General features: G+C 35.6%; 1 protein-coding gene across 2 annotated transcripts in view; it reads left to right on the top strand.

The window, feature by feature from the left end:
* The window catches only part of LOC134748788 (uncharacterized), a 110,040-nt gene that overhangs the window by 83,186 nt on the left and 12,967 nt on the right, over window positions 1-13,887 (top strand). Inside the window, exon 3 of one of the 2 annotated variants that reach the window (XM_063683569.1) lies at window positions 1,242-1,392. In XM_063683569.1, coding sequence (XP_063539639.1) covers window positions 1,357-1,392 — 36 coding nt within the window. In that variant the 5' untranslated portion in view covers window positions 1,242-1,356. Of the gene's footprint in view, window positions 1-1,241; window positions 1,393-4,455; window positions 4,734-13,887 lie in introns of those variants that run through there. The other variant, XM_063683568.1, reaches the window with a different exon arrangement.

Here is a 13,887-nt window from a genome sequence, read left to right as displayed (position 1 = left end):
AAACACATCATGATATTTGGTATAGATTAGGTATTGGTATGATAAATACTTATTACTTATCAATGTATTTAGTTAGAATCTTTAGATACTATAAGATTTATAAGTTGGCACCTTTATTTATAATTTCACTTTTCGACATCTTTCCTCGGTTGACATCCGTCCACAATGTTTTTTACGAAATAATATCAGGTGATAGACAGATTTTAAAACGAAAATAGTCACTTCTGTGGACAATACCAGGCGTGTCTCACTCTGCGATTTCGTCGCGTCCCTACAAGTATCTGCGGCCGCCTCATTTTTGAGGTTTTGTCATAGTAATTGCCGCACACCGCTATGGAACGGACGCCCTGCACGCGCTTGCGCCGCCTTGCGCGTAGTAGTCGCCTTTTGTTAGGGCTGTACCTAGTACTAATAGTACTATTATATATTCTGTGACAATACTTAACATGTGTGAACCATATTTGATTACATGGGGTAATAGAAAGGAGTAGTTATAAATAAATATTAGGGGACATCTTACACAGATCAACCTAACCCCAAACTAAGCAAAGCTTGTACTATGAGTGTTAGGCGACGATATACATACTTATATACATGGTATAATAATATACTCCGCCTGGTACTCTCTTCCGAGACTCGCGAACCACGTGACTGACACAAGCCTACGTCATCGTGAACCTTTTAACAGCACGATGACGTAGGCTCGGAAGAGAGTACCTTGTTTTATTATACCATGCTTATATAGATAAATACATACTTATATACATAGAACACACCCATGACTCAGGAACAAATATTTGTGTTCATCGCACAAATAAATGCCCTTAGCGGGATTTGAAACCAGGACCATCGGCTTCACACGCAGGGTCACACTACCCACTATAGGCCAGACCGGTCGTCATATGCGGATAAAGGTTTGCCTAATCAGAAATTTAGGCTTTATACTCTCTACAGCCCTTAACTTTCGTCGTGTCCACAGGACGTACTTGGACGTAATTGCTGTGTAACATATCAGTAACAGATTTGTAAATTTGCCTTTTCAATCGTATTAACATTTTTAGAGTCCTTCACTCATAGCCCTTTGACCTCCTCGCCTATCGTTCATTGCCCATCATTGTGAACTTTGTATGAATGCACGTAGGTTGATATTGAGATGTAGCCGCGCGCGTCAGTTGACATTTTTGGTGATGAAAATGTTAAACTAATATTTAGAAACTAAAAATGATGTTTTTTTTTTTCAGTACGGCGATGAGCGCGTGGCGGCCGCGGTAAGCGGCGGCGGGCCGGCGGGCGGATGCGCCCGCGCGGCCGGCCGGCGCCGCGAACACACGGCCGGCGCCGACCCGCGCCGCTACTATGCGCATGCCGAGTGCCCTCACCACTCTGCTCGCGGTGAGTAACTTATGCCTAGACTTAAGACAGCCTTCACATTGGATGGTGTCTTCGCATTCCGGTGTGCGAACGGGAACGTGTGTTAACAACGTCAATCTGACATGCCACACCGTATGCGTCTGCACATGCACATATGCAGCACGTCTCCGACACTTTGCGTAGTACATTGCTTGGCTGCTTGCGTTGCGTATCATATTTGTTACGAGTATAAAAAACCTATACCTACGCAACGCAAGCAATGTACAATTGTACACTGATAAGGGAACGCGGTGCAAGTGGTTTGCCTTTAGCTCCGAACTAATCATTTTATACTTAAATGTCAACGTTCTTCAGATTTGTTTCTGATTTGTTATTAGTGTAATTGCACAGTTCTGTCCTACCACGCATATCAATCAACCGTAAGTGGTAAAGTCATAGTCAAAGTCAAAATATTCTTTATTCAAATAGGCCTAGCAACAAGCACTTTTAAATTGCCAAGTTTTACAAATATTATCTTAATCTAAATATCATAGCAATTTATTGATGCAGTTATTATTTTTCTTAAAAACATTGAGTTATTATACCTAGATATGTCAAACTTAATAATAAGAATTTCACAAAAGGATCGACACACACCAAAGTAACATTGAAAAACTCGTCGAGAGAGTCAAATTTCGTCTAAAACTTATTTAGCAATAAGTTCTAGACGGAATTGGATAACGGCAAGTGATCGCTATTAAGCGATAGGTAAGTCGGCACAGCGGCACATTTCAGGCGTTCTTCACATTGTATACGAATCCGCACGCCGCGCCGCTCTGAAGCGCGTACGGGAGCCCCATTCAGATTGAACCACTAGTAACCGTTTTGATCTTATTTAGATAGGTACGACTTTGAAGATCGCTGACGCTGAATGGCGCATGCGCAATGAAGTGAAAGTCATAATATGCGTGTGATGCACGGCAATCACCAAAACGATCGTCAAGGTCGTATCAAAACCAGTTCAAAAACAGTCCCCTAAACGCGGTACTCATAGATAAACTACACACATTTTCATTGGATCGCCCACGTGGCTCGCTCGTGTATAGCGTAAACCAATGTAGGTACCTACATTTTCGTTGATTACCTACTCTAAACGTGATTTAGCATAGAAATCTGAATAATGCGGTACCGGAATTTTTTTATATCAAATCCGTTAATGCGACAATCGATTTGTGTTAAAAGACAAAGCTATTATCGTAGTACATTCGATATGATACAACTCCTCAATAATTTTCACAATTATTACGTCAATGTGACGTGACGACTGAGTTTACTGTGTATGTTTATCGCACGTACAAATATGTAGGATATAATATTTACTTGCATCTAAGTATATAAAATGTATAAACTTACACCGTGTACCCGAGATCAATCCGTTTGAATAAACTTTGTTTTACCCAGAAAGCAAGTTTCGTTTTCGCTGGCTAAAGGGGCCCACTGACTATCAGTCCGCCGGACGATATCGGCCTGTCAGTTGTTCGGAACTGTCAAATTTTTGTTCTAACTGACAGGCCGATATCGTCCGGCGGACTGATAGTCAGTGGGCCCCTTAAATTCAACTGTTTTTCAAACAATTAAAAACATTAAGTTATGAGCTCGGTGCCTTGAAAATATACTTTTAATTAAGTACAGGATGCGGAAAAAAAAACAAGATATAAAAAGACCATGTATACTTAAAATTTTAATTTCACTTCTTATTTATACAAAAATGTGAGGTTTATTTTTTTTTGGCAACCTTTCGTTAGTTTCTACTTCGAGCACACACATTTCTATGACATTTAATAAACTATGCAGTCACCTGCAATAATATGTTACACAACGTAGGCCGCAAAAATATCTGGCACGATCTTATTCGTAGAGCCATAAGAGTGTGTCACATATTTATGCGACCTTCGAAGAGTAACATATTATTGCAAATAACTGTACCTATTACAGCACGAGTCACCGGACTTCTACAGTACCTACACCTTAAGGTTTCCAAGTTCATTGTCCAAATAAATCTAGGTTTTTATTTGAAAATTGTTCATACCCGGAAAATATTATATGCGTATAGAATATGTGTTTTCTATAATAAAATTCCTTATGATTCAGCTAGTACTTGCAAATACCTACATAGGACTCAGAACGTCATAGCTCACAGTCTGAATAATTGAATTGATGATGTCAATAAAAAGTCATTCAACGTTGTTTGACATCTAATCTGCATTCTTGAGCGCTGACGTACAGAAAAAAAGACGTTATCACTGTACAGCACATTAGGAAAACTGCTTCCCCGTATAACTCATTAACATTTAAAATAATTAAGAATAGTTCGTACTTAGCCGTAGAAAAATTAAAATCTCTCTTTAGATTCCTTAAGTTTTAATTTCAAAATAATTACACAAGTTTGCTCAACAATTCTCTTGGTTGACTGTTCTCGTACCTTCGAATTTAAATACATTTTACTTTAGTTACGGACTTTAAAGAAATCCCGATGACCTGCTCAGGTCTTGATATTTGGTTATCAGTGATATTAGTTTTACGAGTACAAGAGGGCAAAAAATGTAACCACGTAGTAACCATGGTTCGAAAAGTGGTATCTTAGGCGTTGCGAGGGATTCAAGGGATGGCAAATTTGTTTAACACCTTTGACGCCGAGTGAAACACAAAATTGATCACAACAATTACTATAATAATATAAACTATAAAACATTACAAATCAAATCCAAATGAATTTTATTAAGTAAAAGAATACTACTTCATGTATTCACTTATAATTATTGCAAAGAAAAAGAAGAGTAAATCAATATCTATTAACCTACTGACTGAGACACAATAACACTAAAAACGTTAACGCCATTTTAATGTTCTAAAACGGTTTGACCAACATGACGACAACAATCGGATGATGATCCGGAAACATTTTTATCAGACTCGTATTGGCGCGGCGGTGCTCACCGGTGGCATTTCCAATTCCAATAAGGCCGGTCAAATCGTCTACATCTTATTCCTCCGGCCCAGACCATCGTGGCAGTATGCTACGCGCCGTGGCCTACGCTAGTCGTCTTAGAAAAACTTTCGCTACGCTGACAGCTGTAGCCGCGTGCCGGGACTGAAAATTTAAAAATGAAATTCTGAAATTTAACAAACTTTTTCTTAACAGTGGCTGTAAACTTTTTAAGTTAATTGATAAGTGAATAAAATATGTCAAAACGGACGTTAAGAGGGCACGCGAGTGGTTAATATATATTTTTTCAAATGAACGGAAGTGTTGACCTCAAGTTTTATGTATGATTTATTCAAGACCTTGGACAAGTTTAATTTTGCTCATGGCAATTAAAATGGTGAGTGGAATAATATTTTCTAAACGTCTTAATTAAATTTTAGAGTCAATATATCAATATTGCTTGCTCATAATATTTGGATTAATTTATGTTTCATGGCTACAAAATTTATGGTTGTTTACAGTTGTTCATTCCTTGATATATTAGTTATAATATAGTAAACGTTCTACGGTCTAAATGAACCGCAGCGTTAGAAACGTAATGAAACTTTGATATTGTATTTCAATAGATCGTAAAGTATCACGAAATGGAACTCTGTTAACATAACATACACCTAACAATGTGTAACAATCGCATCGTAGAGGGGAATGAAACTATAGCTCTTGTGTAAGTTACAATGCTAAACTGTATATGCATAATAATTCAACGCTAACTTCATGTAACCGGCTACCAACCAGAAATCGTAAACATAAGGATATATTGTAAATGTATTAGTTTTCTTAAATATAAACATTACTTTCTTTTAAAATTTTCGTTATCAAGGTTAGTAGGTACTATAAACTGAAATATAATATATTTAATTATTTACGGTAATGCTCATTTCAATATAGTAGGTATATTTACGGGACTGAAACAGCCTGAAAGTTCATGGTCACTTATTGTTCTTTATGCAGAAAAACACCAAAGTCTTAAAATAATCGGGTTTGAGAAGAATAGATTATAACTATTCTTCATTACAGTCATAGTTTTCGGAGTAGTCAAATTGCTTGTAGAATAAAACACTTAAGACTTGTAAAATACGTTTTTGAATCTTGTTTCCAAATTAAGTACTTATCGTGCATTTTAATGTAACTAAAAATCGTACGTCATCATCACGGATACAGTTGATGGCTTTTACGTCATTCTATGCTGTTGTCAATTTGCACTTAAGTAATACCTACGATTAACATGAATCATCATCAGCAAAAGTTATTGGTGCAAAAGCAAAAGTGATTTTTTTTTTTTTTTTTAAAGTTGCGCTGTATTTTTCTACCATCGATCACGTCTCATCTTAAAGGACACCATGGGCCATTGCCCATGGGCGTTTTAATGCCATTCAACGATCGGCATGTGTTTTCAAAACTTCGCGAAAATTTAGGTTTTTCCAGTGTCATGAGCGCTGTCGATTTTATGTCCTACGTATTTAAATGTTGAAAACAATTGGGACACTTCTATTCCCCTAGTAGAATGAATACCTAGTGCTCATGATCCTAAGTGGTAAAAACCTAAAATTTTACGAATTATTAAAAACACATTAACTTACAACCACTTGTAAAATGGCCATAATAATTGGTTTCTAACAAAAACAACACATATTTTTTCATATAGGTACATTATATGTCTCCTTAATTTTGCGCTTACTCTTGTGCATAAATCTATGAGACTATAATAGTTATTTGTTTTACAAGGGGGCAAAGTTTTTGTTTTACCTCTATTGATACCCGGGCAAGCGAAAGATTCCAAAATTGAACCACGAACGTAGCCAGTGGTTCGATTAATGGAATCTTTAGCGTTGTGAGGGTTTCAAGGCACGAGGGTTAAACAAATTTTGCCACCGAGTGAAACACAAAATTTCTCACCACACCAATACAAAGAAAATACTAATAAAATATCAAACAAAATCAAAGCAAATCGATTCAAAATTCATTTTATTAAATATTTATGATTCAAAATCATCTTTAAAAGTCATGTCTACCAGAAAACATAAGAAAACAAGTCAAGATTTGCATTTGATTACTTTGCCTCACATGTGGATAAAATGCAACTTTCATATCAGTTTTTGAACAATCAAGAGAGCCTTTCCCAGCTGGCGTGGTAAAAAAATATATACGCGAGTATATTTCCTAAAGGTCAACATTTTATTCATATAATCTAAAATCGGTGCATTCGATACACCGAAGATTAACAGATTTACGACTAAATAATAGCTAGTAATCGACACTTCAACCGACCAGCTTTAACTACAGAAAAACTATTTGTTACCTACGTATTTGGTGGTGTTTTTTTTTTTATATATTGACTCCGGATCATTTTAATATTGTTAATAAGTGTCTTGTGATTAAAATCATGAAACGATTGAAAATTTCACGTAATTTTAAATAACTTGAAATGCTTAAAGCTTAATTTTACGAAAGATATGACGAGTCGAATGACTCGGCCAAGTGAAATGCGGTCTTGCTCATAGGAACATTTTTATACAGAGAGCCTGAATGATAAGAGAACTTCTTACATACTCAAACCCAATCCTTTTCTTCAAATAACTGGAAATGCCTCATACTAAAAACACAAACCTTGAAAGGACAGATTAACAAAGAAATAATAAACTAATTATAATTAAACTTTACCGTTTAAAAAAGTCACAAAAAATTAATACCGCTTTTCAGACTTTATTTTAAACATACCCATATGGTGCGAATCGGGAACCAATAACTATAGGCATTTATCCACTCTATAATTGATCCACTCTTATGGTGCTTATTATATTAAAATTTCAACCACCTTCCTATCGCAGTTAACAATCCTTTTAAAAACGTCTGACATATACCTAAGTATAGAGTATACAGTAGGCTTAGCATTGGCACACTTCGGGTACGGAACGGACGTATAAAAATGGACCAAACCGATGTTACATTTAATGCTTTTCATATTTATTATTAAAAAAATATTATTTATACAATTTACTGCGCAATACCAAATACGTACTTACATTCAACATGCATAGCTCTTCTAACAAATTATCTGTCTAGTAGTAGTAGTATTATGAAACCTTGTATCTATGAACATGCTTCGACCATCTTATGCATAAAATTTGCATAAACCGAACGGTATTGGCGGAAAAATTGATTTCATAACAGACGAGAACGCCCATAAAGTTGTGTTATGTTGATTTTAGCTATATAAATAATATATAGTGGTTGATTAATGAGTTATGTTAGGTATGGGCTAAGAAAGACCAGTCGCCATGTCAGATATAATATAAGCTAACCTAAATAAGTTTCGCGTATTTAATGCATCAGCTAATATCAATGTGCTTTATTTTTCAATGTACGTTTACAATTAAATTTGCAATTATAGAGTAGGGGAGACCGAGGTGACTTGTTACAGAGGAGAGTTGTGACATTGACGATTTTTTTGAACCTATTAACTGTCTACGAGCTCGCAACAGTGCGCGTTTGTTAGCTAGTAACTTGAACTAGCAACCTCGGTCTCCCCTAAGCTAAATCGTAAAATATAATATAGATATTTAACTAGTATTAGCGAGGCGTCAAACATATTACATAACCCTTAGCGTTGGCCAGCTCTCAGCTAATTTGGCTTTTTTTTTCATTGCAAGTGTTATTTAATTAAACCAGGGTGTTGATAAGGAATTATTTGTTGCTATTAAATTCGAGTACATTTCTTTGAACGTATAGCTTTCAAGTTGATTTCACCAGAAATTACTAAACCACAGCATTTTATACTTATTTCATTACACTTCTGCAGAAAAAAAAAATACCGACATACAGTATATTCACAGATTAACCCTAAATTGTTAAAAAAACGTGGAAGGTAGGTAAGTTCAGACCTCTCTAGACCTCAAGAGTGCTATTGATTCTGCTTCAGGCCGTTCCATCGGTTTTCCGCTGTCTTTGTCACATTTCGCAAGAAAGAACGGGAAAGAACATACGCGCCAAGTGTCAATTTTGATCGAATTTTGTCAGTTTTTATTTATTTTAAAAACGTTACCTTACAAAATCGAAATTCTAAAGTTATGAAATTACTATTTATGTTAAGATTGTTTTTTCTTCTTTTTTTGTTTATAGTATCACATAATAAATAACCGAGTAAAGTAGGATTAAAAGTCCGAGTTAGAGGTGACTTTGGGAATTAATTGTATCGAGCGAAGTGTCATAATTCGTGTATCGGAAGCTATGTTGTTAAAGATAATATAGTGAAGAACTACATATAATTTTTCCACGCCTACGAATATCAACGCCTCGTAGAAAAACATAATCATATAAAGAGATTTTTCGCCTTCTGGCTCAGGGAACCGCCTTCAGATAAATATGCAAAAACGGTCTAATTGTGTTGTGTCCCGTGGCCAATTTAACGGTTAAAAGATACATTAGTTTAACGTTTGCGATTATCAAATGAGCAATATAAAAAGCATTTATGATATTTTTCCGTAATAATAAATATACATATTTTTATTGGTATTCATAAAATGTGATAAAAAATTACGCGACAGCGTCTAAGATAGGCAATTGATAAATATTAATTTCTTTAATCTTTTTTGGTATGCGATTATTATAGACACACCCACGGTATCAGTATATGTATAGATTTACTCGTCGATTTAGTAGGTATGTTTTTCAGATGAACTAGGTAAGACCCAGATAAGTCTCAAATAGGAAGTGTGATTTATATGTCATAATTTCATAGAACGCACTTACAACCCGCGCCGCGGTGTTGCGGGTGTCCATGGGCGGCGGTAATTGTTTACCATCAGGTGATCCGTCTGCTCGTTTGCCTCCTATATCATTAAAAAAAGTTTGACGTTTAAAATAACACTTGTACTGCGTGTGCTATCAAAATCGTTGCAGACTTTTCTTGGTCTAACTCTACTATTTTTATTGAAAAAAAAATTGAAAATATGATAAAAAATATAAGCAAATATTTAAGAGTTTTTTCATACAATCATATCTTTAAAAGTTTCAGCTACAAAAGCTCCATATTATATCACTATTGTGACCATACCTCTGTTATTAGTGTCATTACAGGTGTCATGTGTGTTTTTATGAACATCGATATTATAATGATTTATACATAAATGTACAAAACAATTGCTATTTCACAACCGCCTATTAATATTACCATGTACCTATCTATATATTATTATGATACAGATAGCTGCCTGATTATTTAGATGTATTTGCGCAATAAATAGTTTTTGCGTGTCGGTACCTACTTTTATGGTAAAACCCGGGCTTTTTAGCGATATGAGGTCGTATTTACAATCATTATTGGATCACCAGATTTTTAATAATAAGATTTTTGATATGTGTTCGCGATTATGTATTTATCTTTAGTTATTGTTCAGATTTGATGTATTATATTATATTAATGGATCATCAGACAAGGAATCTGTCAGAAACTTTCACATCTTAGAATTCTTATAAAAATTTATATGGTATTTAATCATGTCATAACTAGAGTTAGACCTAGATAAGTCTGCGACGATTTTGATAGCACACGCATTGCAAGTGTTATTAATACGTCATAATTTCATATTTAAAATGACACTTGCTCTGCGTGTGCTATCAAACTCGTTGCAAACTTTTCTTAGTCTAACTCTATCGACATACGTAAATTTCATATATTTAGATTGACTTACCTAGGTAACAAAGGGCTCCATATAAACTTGGGAAAAATACCCTGTATATGATATACCTCTTCGATTCTGAAAGAACTTAATATCAAAGAGAGATTATCGTCGACTGTACAACTGCGAATCTTAGAATTCTTTGAACACATCACTCGTAACGAGGACTCCATGGAAAGCTTGGTGGTGCAAGGGAAAGTCGAGGGCAAAAGATCTCGTGACCGCTCCCCAACACGATGGACAGACCTCATTAAGTCCATCACAGGAAATACAGTCAACGATTGCTCCCGCTCCACCAAAAACAGAGCCACATGGCGACGGATCACAAGAGATCGTGGCGCAGAAATCAACCGTGACATGACCACGACCACTGTCAAGAGTGTACGACTAAGAAGAAGTGATTATGATATAACCATTGTAATGTTTATATCTCACTATGAATAATATGAATTAGGTAATTGACATCATTCATTATATTATGACATTTATAAATTATTTCGTATGAGTGTATTAAGTGATTAGTTACATATGTTAGATAGCGGAATAAAATAGGGCAATGGCGTATTTCACGTAATTGATTGTCCAAAAATTGTTTACTAGTCTTGCTAATCTTATAAAATATTTAGATGATCTAGCAAGACTGTAAATACAACAAAACGTCACGAAGCCACCCTCAACTACAACCTTGCCTCCAACTCAATGTAAACAAATACATAAAAAACGGAATTGTTCAAATGATCCGCGTGAACGGTGTCCAAACCCCCATGTTGGACATTCCTCGACATGTTTGAACATCATCCCTTATCTTGGGCAAACAGGAAATGGATCTCCAATAGTCGGAGGCGTCGGGATGTCCAATACTATTTGGTGTCCAATTGTTTGCCCAAAAGTTTTACCAAATATTAGCCCGCCACGGAACCCTTTGATGAGACCTGTCTCTTTAAACATTGAGAAATGGAGTCAATATTAAGATGAAGTTGAATTTTGAAGAAAATACGAGTTGAGTTGACGCGAGTTCCAATCTCGACCAAGGCAAATATTTTCATTTTTTCTGTTTCAATTAAAAATCACATAAAATAAAATTTGCATATAGCGTGTATTTTTAATACATCCGCAAATTATAACGAGACAGTTTTCCGAGCTATGAAACGATTTTAAACGATTTTTATTTTATTTGGTCTTCACTAACAGAGTGCAACTATAACACTTTAAACTCTCGCGTTTTGAATACTTTTAAACACCTATTTAATTATATGAACGGGTCTACGCGTCAGTCTTTCCGTGATCAAAGTTGGTGCAACTCAGCTAAAACGTCGGAATTTAAGGTAAAAACAATGAAATTAAATCGCGGTAGACCCGTTCGTATAATTAAATAGAGTGCAATTAGTATCCAAAAACATTCCTAGCGACCATGTATTCCGAACATACTTATCAGTAGTAACGTCGCGAAAGTAACTGACGTTTCGAATTTTTAATAAGACATAAATATTTTCACGGTGTGTGACATGTTAGCATTATTTATAACCTGGCGCCAAAACGCATAAATTAGGCATATTTTCCATATTATGGAATGCGTTGTCTAGACTAAACAGGGCGGAAATCCTAGAAGTCAAACTAAACACGGTAATTATAATTAGAACCCGGAATTGACATCATTACGAATCGTAACTGATACAGCAATAAACATCGGGCATTATTCCCGCACGCTCAAATTGTATATCAATTGATTCAATAGGCTTTTGCTGCTATTCGATTGTAAACCGCAATTTAAAACCATAAATAAGCAGTTTTAAGTTGAATTATTACTGTTAAGGCCTGTCCCGTAAAGTTTTTTTTCATGAACACATTAAGATAGGTACAAAACTTTCAGATGAGCTTATTTTATCTGTACCTACCTAACTATATTATTTATATAGCCCTTGACTAGTGATTCATATCAAAATAAATCATTTTAATGCATACATATTACACATACGCACCCTATTGCAAAAATGAAGAAAATGGTTTTTGCAAAACTTTCGATCGATTTGCCACTAATATTTTGTATTCGCAGAAAATTTAGAATAAGCATATGTTATGGCTTATATGTATTGTTATGGCTTTGTGATATCACAAAGACATAACAAGCTCTAAGGTTCCAAGCAAGAAGGTCAAATCATTGCTAAGACCTGAAATTGTCGACAGAATATCATCGAAATATTTTCATAAAAAGAGAAATAAAATGGCACCTGTATTCAAATTATACACATCTACCGACTTAATTTTCCGTCGTTTCATTTGGAATGTTTCTTTTGTATATAAGCATTCACAAAGTAAACTTCCAACTGATATATTTCCACAAATCATTCAGCTTTCAATTAAGATTCCAGGAAACATTACCAGTCAGACCTGTCTAACTAAACATGTCTAAACTATGTCCGCCGTATTTACTGGTTTGACCAAATCCATAATATATGTTCATGGGCTTTATTCGGTTTGTTAATCAAATTTTACCTAATCTATTTTCGTTTCAAGGGACATTCCAGTAAAGTGTCGAGTACGTGGCGCTATTCTTTTAACACTTCTGACCGGCTAGCATGAATTGCGTTCTCGCACGGGAGTCCATACAAAGTCGCGCTAGATGTATCTGGAGTCGCGGGCGAGAACGCAACTCGTGCTAGCAGGTCTGATAAAGCTAAGAAGTCGATATTTGGCATGATGACGTTTGATAACTTAGCATTAAATTCAACGGTAGCGGGTGTGGCCTGTAATACGAGCAAAAAATTAAACTATAGGCTGTACACCTCATACGGACCAACATTTGTTAAGCGACTTTAAAAAACCGGCCAAGTGCGAGTCGGACTCGCGCACGAAGGTTCCGTACCATTACGGAAAAAAACAGCAAAAAAAATCACGTTTGTTGTATGGGAGCCCCATTTAAATATTTATATTATTCTGTTTTTAGTATTTGTTGTTATAGCGGCATCACGGTTCATGAGATACAGCTTGGTGACAGACAGACAGACGGACAGACGGACAGACGGACGGACAGACGGACGGACAGACGGACAGCGGAGTCTTATTAATAGGGTCCCGTTTTTAGCCTTTGGGTATGGAACCCTAAAAATCATTCAGCCATCAACTCTAAACTTGTAATTGCAATAACAATACGACAAATTTTTGTTTTAGAATTGACGCTCTCTTTTCAAACATTTTAAAGTAAACGTCACAGATCAACGTGTTACATTCTGAATTATCTGTGCCCCGTCCAAACTACGGTGTAATTTCAACTCAAATGTTTCAGTGGCAGCAAAATAAATCTGGTCAAAGAATATACTTCTAATATCGACAGAAACCACATTGAGTTGTCAGGAATACATTTAGCTGTCAAGCACTAAGTTATGGTGCACTAAGCTGAAATGACTTGATAAATAAGAGCTATATTAAACGCAATATTATACTTGTTTAGGATGAATGTAAAGCTAAAGTTTTTGCTCTGAGCTACGATTGCACCTTAAGTAGGTTATTATGTCTCTCCATAGCAAAAGGACCTCTAAAGCGCCTTGCATTAAGTCATTGTAGAATTTGAATACGGGTGGGAATAAAAATGACTTAAGCGCATAGAGCACCAAGAAACTGGATTAGAAACTTTAATGTAACTGTTTGGAACATCATCAAATTTATCATTATCAGTCGGTCTACTCAGTCATTTCGTACTAATTTGGAAATTTAAACCTATTTAGTGAAAGGTTTAAACGACATAATATTATTATTTGTGTCAGGTTTCAAGCTCGTAACAAGTAATCTTACAATGGCGGGAAATTGATTTATGAG

The sequence above is a fragment of the Cydia strobilella genome, chromosome 17, assembly GCF_947568885.1.
Source record: "Cydia strobilella chromosome 17, ilCydStro3.1, whole genome shotgun sequence".
NCBI classification, from domain to species: domain Eukaryota; kingdom Metazoa; phylum Arthropoda; class Insecta; order Lepidoptera; family Tortricidae; genus Cydia; species Cydia strobilella.
This window is presented reverse-complemented; position numbering and strand designations above follow the sequence as displayed.